At 46.7% G+C, this 11337-nt stretch overlaps 1 protein-coding gene across 1 annotated transcript; it reads left to right on the top strand.

The window, feature by feature from the left end:
* The first annotated feature begins 4612 nt into the window (after positions 1–4612).
* On the top strand, positions 4613–5518 carry LOC132357066 (uncharacterized). The gene has a single exon (XM_059910380.1). The coding sequence runs from the start codon at positions 4613–4615 to the stop codon at positions 5516–5518; it is 906 nt and encodes a 301-aa protein (XP_059766363.1).
* The last annotated feature ends 5819 nt before the right edge of the window (positions 5519–11337 follow it).

Raw genomic sequence — 11337 nt, 5'->3', positions numbered from 1 at the left:
AGGAAGTAAATGTGTATAGGGAAAAAGGGCAAAAAAGGCAAAAAAAAAACGGAGGCCTTGGGCAATCCAACACTTAGAGGTGTGGAAAATGAGAAAGGTCTAGGAGAATGTGGGGTGGACATAAAGAGAACAGTCTTCAAAGATTAAAGAAGAACATATATAAAGGAAAAGGGAATGATTAACTGTGTCAAATGCTGCCAAAAGGTGAAATGCTGCCAAAAGGTGAATTAAGATGAAATCTAGGGCTTCCCTGGTGGCGCAGTGGTTAAGAATCCACCTGCCAATGCAGGGGACACAGGTTCGAGCCCTGGTCCAGGAAGATCCCACATGCCGAGGAGCAACAAAGCCCGTGTGCCACAACTACTGAGCCCGCACTCTAGAGCCAGCGAGCCACAACTACTGAAGTCCCGCGCGCCTAGAGCCTGTGCTCTGCAACAAGAGAGGCCACTGCAATGAGAAGCCCGCGCACTGCAACGAAGAGTAGCCCCTGCTCGCCACAACTGGAGGGAGCCCGTGTGCAGCAACGAAGACCCAACAGAGCCAAAAATAAATAAATAAAATTTTTAAAAAAAAGCTTCATGATGTTGGGTTTGGCAATGATTTCTAGGATTTGACACTAAAAACACAAGCAACAAAAGTGAAAATAGATAAATTGGATTACATCAAAATGAAAACTTTCTGCATCAAAGGACACAGTTTAAATAGAGTGAAAAGGCAACCTATGGGAGAAAATATTTGCCAATCATATATCTGAAAAGAGGCTAACTTCCAGAACATATAAAGAACCCCTACAACTCAATAACAAGAAAACTGATTTTAAAAATGGGCAAAGGACTTGAATAGACATTTCTCCAAAGAAGATATACAAATGGCCAACAAGCATACGAAAAGATGCTCAACACCACTAATCATTAAGGAAATGCAAATCAAAACCACAGTGAGATATCACTCCACATTTATTAGGATGGCTGCTATCAAAAAACAAAACAGGGACTTCTTTAGTGGTCCAGTGGTTAAGAATCTGCCTCCCAACGCAGGGGAAGTGGGTTCAATCCCTGGTCGGGGAACTAAGATCCCACAGGCCACAGGGCAACTAAGCCGAAGCACCACAACTGGAGAGAAGCCTGTGCGCTGCAACTAAGACCCGACAAAGCCAAATAAATAAATAAATAAATAAATATTAAAAAAAAAAAAGAGTAGTCAAACCCATAGAAAGAGAAAGTGGAATGTTGATTGCCAGGGACTTCAGGAAGAGAGGAATGGGGAGTTATGGTTTGATGGGACAGAGTTTCAGTTGGAGAAGATGAAAAAATTCTGGAGATGGAATGTGGTGATGGTTGCATAACAGTGAATGCCATAGAACCGTACACTTACAAATGGTAAATTTTGTTATATGTATCTTACCACAATTAACGAAAAAAAATTTAAAGTGTACTGGGAATTCCCTTGTGGGCCAGTGGTTAGGACTGCCAAGGGCCCAGGTGCTATCCCTGGTCGGGGAACTAAGATCCCACATATTGCACAGCCAAAAAAAAAAAAAAAAAGATGAAATCTAGGAAGTGTCCACTGGATTTTGCAGAATGAAGGTCTGCTATGTGATGACATTTGATACCTTCATAGGGAGGGTCCAGAGAAGGAAGAAATGCTTATGGTCAATAGCAGCTATGTAAATTTTAGTATGGTGGGCTTGAGTTAAGGACATTGGATTGAGGTCCACTCCCAAACAGATCAAATGCCCAGGAGACGCACTAAAACATTAACATGCAGTAGAGTGCTGGCATCTCTGATTCAGCCCACTGAATGCTAGCTCACTGCAGGAAGGACCAAACCTAGGACCTGAAATATTGCTTCCCTCAACATCTGAGATATTGAGGGGGTGTTGTATGGTCAGAGCCACTTCCAGGGACAAGATGTGGCTTCCTAAATATATTGATATATCCCTTAGTGTCTCTAATTCTCTGGGGCTGGCCTACAGAGCTAACTATACATACAGGGCAGTCGCTAACATTTGCAGTATGTCTGGCACAAAAGTACAAATGAAGGCCCTTGGTCCATGTCCTTGATCTCTTCCCATTGCCAGCTATGTCCTACACCAAGAGATCGCTCACACCTAACCCAGAGAACACTTCAGCCTACATCTCCAAGCTTTGTCTACCCTTTGCTTCTACAGTGGCCACTTGGCCACCTTTTGGGCCTGAGTTTGCATACTATAGGCCCAGACCTCCCTTCCTTAGGAAGGACCCTGAAAGTAAGGCCTTACAGGACCTGGAAGCAGCCTCGGGGAATAAGGAAACCTAAACGTTTTACCCAAATGTTGCAGGGTGCTGGGACCTGGTGAGAACATCCCATAGTCCTTGTGGTCAATGTCCCTAGCTTTGTGGTCTGGACACAGCACGAAGAGGGCCTGAGTGGGAACCTTTATAATGTGGGGCCCAGGAATAGGGTTCTTCTTGGTCAGTACTGGCCACATACCAGAAAAGCAAGGAGAAAAAAAATATGGGAAAGTAGGGAGGAGTTTCCTTTTACTGGTTTGGTTTAAATTTTTTTCACTCTATTCTTTTAATGTGGTCTCCTACCATGTTTCTACAACTAAACTTCTTAAAAAAAACAGCTGAGTTGAGTTTCATCATAGAACCAGCAATATGGTCATGGTGGAAAATGTAGAAGACCATACCACCAGTTATTCCAAAGATGAGATATATGCCCTGATCACAGCATGGTGTATGTCCATCCAGTTGTCTCCAAATATGTCTATATGTGCACACACAAACACACACATACACACTCACCCTCGCATATCTGCTCACACTTAGTCACAATAATTTTTTAAATGGGATTATCCATTAACACAATTTTCACTAAATATATGACCATTTTTACATACTCATTAACCTTGAATCACTCTCCCATACCTTCCCCTCCCCTCTCCCCACAGACCTCAGGAGCCCCTGTTCCCAACACACAAATTTTTTTCTCCCCTAGAAACTGAGACCTTCCCCCTTCTGCTCCTAACTCCTGCTGTTCTCCCCCTTCCTGATCCGGAGTCTTCCTTCTAGCACCCCCTACTCCCATCTGAGGAGGAAATACTCTCCCTATCCATACAGGGTCATGCCCTGCCTCTTTCTTCAACCTGGATATCTCCATCACCCCTCCTTTTCTCTAGCCACCCTGAGGTAAACCCTGCCCCCTTTTCTTGTCCATAGTTGCAAAACACCTATGCAAAGAGCATATATAACATATAAATGGAATTTTCCTGGACAGAACTCCATGTTAGACAGGGGAAATAAATGATTGCTAGGATAATATTTTATTCCCCCTCCCTTGCAATGAGTAAGCTAGTATGCCAACAACTTTCTTAAGTCCTCTAAATAAGACACAGGACTAACCGTTTTTTGGACAATAAAAAAAGCTACAATTTTTAAGTGAAACCAACATTTTAATTTGTTAACTCAAAAATTTCATTATGGAAAGGCAACTTGGAAAAGGGAAATCTCAGAGGCCAAGGCAGGCCTTTTTGGGGGATAAGCGGGGGCTGGAATCAAGTGCCAACAGCAGATAAGTGCTAGGTAGTGCCATTATGGGGAGGGGAGGCTTCAAAACTGCCTCTTCAAACAACAACTTCAAAACTGCTCATGATGTTGCTTAATAGCTAGAGCACTTGGAAACCTCACAGTTAACCAGCGGAGTAGGCAGCCCATTCAGGACAGTGGGTGGAGGTTGATTTCTTTTGTAGGCCTTATGATTATGCTCATGGAGGATCACAGCATAGGAGATGTAGGAGAGGGAGGCATGCTCCCTGTTTCAGCCGGCTCTCCTGAAGAGAGAAGGCTCAGGACCTCAAAATCGGGCAGCAACATGTGCCTAAGGCTAGCAGGGCTAGGAATAGAGATGGAGCTCAGGCCAGGAAACCTAGGAGAACTCCTGCCAGAAAAAGCAGTGGGGGAGGAGGAGGTGCTCTGGTCCGGAAACCAAAGAGCAGCGGCAGAGGAGGAGAAGGGGGAGGAGGAACTCTCACCATATGGCCCAGGAGGTGAGGGTGAGGAGGCACGCATACGAACTGCATGCCAAACCTGCTGGGAAGCAAGATTTGGGACCTCAGAATCAGAAGAGCTTGAGCTGCTCTGGAAGACTAGCCTTCTTAAGGCGAACCCAGGGGATGAAGGAGGACTCTGGCCATTAAGCCCAGGTGGAGAAGGGTGGCTGCTAGGGGCTGATCTTCCCTGGGTGGCGGGGCTCCAGAGGACAAAGCCTGGAGTCGTGCTGCTGCTTTGGAGGGTAGGGCCTAGCTGGGCGGCACGGCTTCCGAGGGTAGGGCTTGGCCCGGATGCGCGACCGCGGAGAACAGGGCCTGGCGGGCTGGAGTGATTGTCGACGGCAGGGCCTGGACCAGATGCACAGCGGCGGGAAGCACGGCGGCGGCGATGAGCAGGGCCTGGAGCAGAAGCACGGCGGCGGCGAAGAGCAGGGCCTGGCGGGCTAGAGTGGTTGTCGACAGCAGGGCCTGGCCCAGATACACGGCGGTGGGAAGCGGGGCCTGGCGCGGAAGCATGGCGGCGGCGAAGAGCAGGACCTGGCGGGCTGGAGTGGTTGTCGATGGCAGCACCTGGCTCAGATGCACGGCGGCGGGAAGCGAGGCCTGGCGCGGAAGCATGGCGGCGGCGATGAGCAGGGCTTGGAGCAGAAGCACGGCGGCGGCGAAGAGCAGGGCCTGGCGGGCTGGAGTGGTTGTCGACGGCAGGGCCTGGCCCAGATACACGGCGGCGGGAAGCGGGGCCTGGCGCGGAAGCATGGCGGCGGCGATGAGCAGGACCTGGCGGGCTGGAGTGGCTGTCGATGGCAGGGCCTGGCCCAGACGCACGGCGGCGGGAAGCGGGGCCTGGCGCGGAAGCATGGCGGCGGCGATGAGCAGGACCTGGCGGGCTGGAGTGGTGGTCGATGGCAGCACCTGGCTCAGATGCACGGCGGCGGGAAGCAAGGCCTGGCGCGGAAGCACGGCGGCGGCGATGAGCAGGGCCTGGAGCAGAAGCACGGCGGCGGCGAAGAGCAGGGCCTGGCGGGCTGGAGTGGCTGTCGATGGCAGGGCCTGGCCCAGATGCACGGCGGCGGGAAGCGGGGCCTGGCGCGGAAGCATGGCGGCGGCGATGAGCAGGACCTGGCGGGCTGGAGTGGCTGTCGATGGCAGGGCCTGGCCCAGATGCACGGCGGCGGGAAGCGGGGCCTGGTGCCGAAGCATGGCGGCGGCGATGAGCAGGACCTGGCGGGCTGGAGTGGCTGTCGATGGCAGGGCCTGGCCCAGATGCACGGCGGCGGGAAGCGGGGCCTGGCGCGGAAGCATGGCGGCGGCGATGAGCAGGACCTGGCTCGGGTGTCCAGCAGCGGCGTCGAACAGGGCCTGGCGCTGATGTTTGGCGCTGGAGAGCAGCGCCCGGCCCGGAGAGATGGCAACCAGCTGCGCCTGGTTCGGGTGCACGGTGGTGGTGGCGAGCAGGGCTCTGCTCAGCTGCACGGCTACGATTAGCAGCGCTGGACCCCGATGCGTGGCTACGGAGAGCTAGCCTGGCTGTCTGACTGCAGAGAACGGGAGCCGACGGGGTGGTGCGCCCGCGGCGAGCAGGGCGTTGCACCGATACACGGCTGCGGACAGCAGGGCCAGACTGGGTGGCGCGGCGGCAGAGGGCTGGGCCTGCTCTGACTGCTTGACTGCGGAGAGCAGGGCCTGGTGCTTTAGCCTGGCTTTGGAGGACAGGACCCGGCTGTGATGCGCGGTTCCACAGAGAAACCTGAAAATGGCCGCAGCTGCTGGGCTCAGACCTTGGAGAAGAAGGCGGCGAAGACGCTGACCACGGGGACACTGCAGCTCCGGAAAACAGACAGCGCCGTGGAAGCTTCACAGACCGGGAAGCCTCCTCGCGGCTGGGCCGCTTCCTCCCACGTCCATTCCCTGGGCTCGTGGTCTGGGTCGGACGCTGGCCAGCGCCCCTGGCGGCTTGCCAGACGGCGGCCCCACTGAGCACAGGCACCGTCTGGACGCCTTGGCCCATCCTGGGCACCACACAGCTCAGCTCTGCGTGGGGACTCCCGCCGCCATGGAGGTCGGGGCGCCCCCCTTCCTGCACACCGTCCACGGAGGGAGGCCCCGGGTCCTCCCCGGTGAGCGAAATGGCGCCGGCAGCAGCCATCTTGCAGGATGAGGGACCTGCTGTGCCACCGCGTGGGGCGCCGCCACCTGACGGAGATGGGTTGCTCGAGACTGTGGGGACCAAGGCACCGGGATTGGGGTTTTCAGTCCCACGGGTGTCGCCAGGGGCAGAGGCGACCTCGTTCTTCGGCCCTGCGGGCATCTCACCTTGCTGTGGCTTCTGCTCCTTCTCACAGCACGACTGCGCGGCCACAAGGCCAGGTTCTCCCTCAGAGACAGGAGAACGCGGCTGCCGACGCTACCTCAGTGGAGCCCTGGGCGCCAAGAGGGAGGATGGGCGGGCCCTGTGGAGTCTTCGCTTCTGATTGGTGGGCTGGATGTCACGTGACCTTCGTCACCCGGGGAGGGGGCCAACTTGGCTCCACCTAGCGCCAAACAGGAGGGTGTGCTCCACACGCCAGGAGTTTGCTCCGTCCTGCCCTGCTCAGCACGCCGCCGGGTCAATGCTGGGAATTCCCCATCCTTACCCTAGGAGTGTATGCGTCTCGAAAGAGGGGTTGAGGGCCACAAGGCTGTCTATATAAATGTTCTGGTCATCTACCATTCCATAATATAGTGTTGTGGAATAATGTCCATTTCATTATGCTCATGGATTTTGTAGAGCTAGAATTCAGATAGGTTAGAGCAGGAATGGCTGATCTCTGCTCCACAATGTCTGGAGCCTCAGGTGTGAAAACTTGAATGGCTGTGAGGTCATAAGGGAAGGACAACAATCATTTGGCCAGAGTATCTGGGTAGATGGTGTCACTTCCTGGAATAGGGAAGGCTTGAATATTGGGGTCACAGTGGGAATCAGTGATCTGTTCTGACCATATTAGCCACTATGCGCTCTGTAGTTGTCCTAGGGATTTAGGGTTATGAACCCCAACTTATCTCATGGCCATTCTCTTAATTCTATACGTCAACTTTCACCAGTTTTCCTCTTAAGAGTCATTTCAGTTTACTCTCTGAGATCTTTCTTTTCCTCCTCCTCCTTTCTAGAATCTCTGGGTCTTAGTCATGATCCTTGACTTACTAATAACTAAAATGCCCCCATCCCTGCTTTCTTTAAAGGAGCTATCTATATAGATATAGAGATGTATATAGTTTTTCCCCACTTATTGATTTGCTCTTCTCTAAGATCTCAAACTTTATGCTAAGGAAGTCCCTCTGTTTAACTCTATTGGTGTGTCTTCAGTGCCCTCTCCTTTTTCTTTCCCAGTGCCCCTGTTTAAGAGATAGTGTTTATGTATGTTTGTGCTCATAGAAAAAGAATCTGGAAGGGTGAGTTTTGTTCTCTCATACTTTATCTTCTGAATGTTTTCAATGAGCATACATTACTCTTGTGCTCAGAAAAAATAGAGCTATTTGCATTTTTAAAACAATTTATAATGTTTGTTTAGATTTTAAGCTGTTGTAAAAACAAAAAAAAACAGGCTATCTTATATACTGCTGGATGGGGTTATAAATTCATAGCATCTTGCCGATGAAATGTCCATTTGACACTACAATTTCTCTTCTAGGCGTTAACTCTAAAGAAATACTCATATATACTCACAATGTTATGTGCTCAAAGGTGATTATTATAGTGTCATTTATTTTAAATAACCTGAAATCCTATTTCCAATAGGATACTGGATGTCCATAAAATAAACCTATGCAGCATTTATAGGATTTTTTAAAAATTTTTTAATGCTGTGGGCTATGATATCTACACAAAAAACACATGATGTATTCTATCTACTGATCTATGTTTACATCTGTATATTTATTTTTACATCTACCTAGCTTTCTACATATATTAGAATTTCATTCACTATAATGCAACAGGGAGGGGGGCATTTTGCCCCCCAGGTGTCGGGATTTGGAAACGTCTGGAGACCATCACAATTGGGGAGGGAGAGGTGCTACTGGCATTTAGTATGCAGAGGCTAGGGATGCTCTCAGTCCCTTCAATGTACAGGAGAGCCTCTGACAACACAGAATTATCTGACCCAAAATGCCAACAGTGTCCAGTTTGACAAACCCCGCAGTAGAGCATTTAAATTATTCAAAAAAGTTGAAGACAAAATTTACATCATGATCAATCCTACCAGTGATTGATCACTATTGCTAAAAGTTTGATATGTGTATGTATTAAATTTTCTATGATAATTTTGGGCTTTAATAAATAGCAAAAGGGTATTTTTTGAAATGAACTAATTTTTTTTCATTTTAAAAATTTATTCTTCTTCAACAAGCTACAAATGTTTTTCACATATGAAACATACTAGTCATTGCTTAAGAAATTATATAACTTAAGAATTACAATTTCAACTCATTTACATGGAGGAATATTCCACAAAAAATCCATCATCATATATTTACTGATTCTCAACCTTCTAATCTAAGTATTAATATGTAAATATTTATATATTTGGTTAAAATAAGGAAAAATTGTGGCATCATAATCATAAAGCAATGTATTTGATATATAAAGGGCAGTGTGTTTGACTAACCAGGTCATAATAACCTCATTACTACTCCAGTGACTGGTTTGTGAATGTATATTTCCCAGTTGTGGTTAACGAGATATAAATGTAAGTAGCTTTGGGGTCTTTGGGGAATGGTTTCTCAGCTTTTAAAAAATAGAAGAGACATAACAGATTGTTTAACTTAACTTAAAGAATGTATATATCAAATATTAGAATCAATAAATGAATTTAGCATGATTGCTGGATATAAGGTCAATATTACAAAATTGAGTTGCATTTCTATATTCTTTATTTATAAAGAAAAAAATTTTAATGCCATTCACTATAAATCAGAAACATCAAATACCTAGGAACAAATCTAATAAAAGATATTCACAAGACCTCTGCCCAGAAATCTATATAACATTTCTGAGAGATATTAAAGAAGACCTAGATAAATTGGAGATACACCATGTTCATTGATTAGAAGACAACATTATGAAAATTAAATCAAAGAGAGATTTCTCATCAAAATGATTTATGGATTCCATCTAACTTCAGTTGAAATCCCAGCTGATTTTTTGTAAATGGAAATTAGCCAACTGATTCTAAAATATATGTGAATATCAAAGATCCAAGAACAGCCAAAGCCATCCAGAAGAAGAAATTTGAAGGACTTTCAAAGCTACATTGCAAGGGCAACTATAAAGCCATAATCATTAAGATAGTGTGATTAAAAAAAAAATGGTCATGAAGACCCTAGGGGCACGATGGGAATAAAGACGCAGACCTACTAGAGAATGGACTTGAGGACACGGGGAGGGGGAAGGGTAAGCTGGGACAAAGTAAGAGAGTGGCATGGACATATATACACTACCAAATGTAAAATAGATAGCTAGTGGGAAGCAGCCGCATAGCACAGGGAGATCAGCTCGGTCCTTTGTGACCACCTAGAGGGGTGGGATAAGGAGGGTGGGAGGGAGGGAGATGCAAGAGGGAAGAGATATGGGGATATATGTATGTGTATAACTGATTCACTTTGTTATAAAGCAGAAACTAACACACCATTGTAAAGCAATTATACTCCAATAAAGATGTTAAACAAAACAAAACAAAAGATAGTGTGATTTGTGTAAAAGAATAGACAAATAGACCAATGGAACAAAGAAAAGAGTCCACAAAGAGATGCACACAAATATGGCTACACACACACACACACACACACACACACACACACACATATATTTTCACCTGATTTACAACAAAGGTACCAATGCAGTGCTTTGGAGGAAGGACAGTCCTTTAAATAAGTAGAACTAGACTAATTGTATATCCATCCTTACGGAAAAAATAACTTTGGCTCCTAACTTACATCATACACAAAAATTAATTCCAGAAAATAAAGCTGGAAAATAATGTATAAGCATTTTATCAACTGTGCTTCAATAAAAGAAAGAAAGAAATGTATACATGTATAATGTATAAACATATCTTCATGACCTTGGAGTAGATGATGATATCTGAAACAGGACAGAAAAAGCACTGACCATAAAGGAAAACATGGAAAAAATATATATCCACACACACATCCAAAAAATATCTTATGTACAGAATAAAATCAAGAAGATAAAAAGCCAATGCAATTGAACATTGGTGCAATATTTCAATAGGCACGTCACAATATGGGACATCCAACTGACCAATAAACAAAAGATTGCCCAAACTCAGTCATGAGGGATATGCAAATTTAAATTACAATGAGATATCAGAAAATATCTACCAGAATAGCCAAAATGTAGCCAGAATAGCCCAAGTATCAAGAGGTGGAGAAAACAAAGAAGTGGAACTCTAAGTGCTGGTGGGAGTATAAATTGGTACTACCACTTGGAAAACTGTTTGGCAGTATCAAAGCTGAATGTATGCCTTTTCTATAACCCAGCAACTCCATCTGTATTAGCTTTCTATTCCTGCATAACAAATTACCACAAACTTAATGGCTTAAAACAATGTCCATTTATTAGCTCCCAGTTTTGTAGGTTCAGAAGTCCATGCATGGCATGGCTGGGTTGTCTGCTCAGTTGTCACACAGGGTGAAGTCAGCCTGAGAAATCAGTCCGCCAGTGCTATGGACTGAATGTTTGTGTCTCTCCTAAAATCCACATGTTAAGACCCTGATCCCCAATGTGGTAGAATTTGGAGGTGGAGCCTTTGGAAGGTAATTAGGTTTGGATGGGTCATGGCGGTGGAGCCCCAGGATGGGACTGGTGCCCTTATAAGGGGATGAAAAGAACAGAGCTCTCTCTGTGTGTGAAGATACAGTAAGGTGGCCATCTGCACACCAGGAAGCAGGCCTTCACCAGACACCAAACCTTTGGCTCCTTGATATGGGACTTCCCAGCCTCTAGAACTGTGAGAAATAAATTTTTGTTGTTTAAGCTACTCAGTCTATAGTAATTTGTTACAGCAGCCCAAACTAATTAAGACAGCCAGGCTGTGTTTCTTTCTGAGTGCTCTTCAGAAGAATCCACTTCCAAGCTCATTCAAGTTATTGGCAGAATTTAGTTCCACTTTTAGCTCCTAGAGATTTCTAACAGTTTCTTGTAACATCAGTCTCTCCATATACTCTCTCTCACTTGAATCTCTTAGAAAGCGCACAGGCCAGTTTAAAGTCTCACCTGGTTGGGTCTGACTCACTCAGGGTACCTC

This window comes from Balaenoptera ricei, chromosome X, assembly GCF_028023285.1.
Source record: "Balaenoptera ricei isolate mBalRic1 chromosome X, mBalRic1.hap2, whole genome shotgun sequence".
NCBI lineage: Eukaryota > Metazoa > Chordata > Mammalia > Artiodactyla > Balaenopteridae > Balaenoptera > Balaenoptera ricei.
Note: the sequence above shows the minus strand (reverse complement) of the source record. Positions and strands in the feature narration are given on the sequence as shown.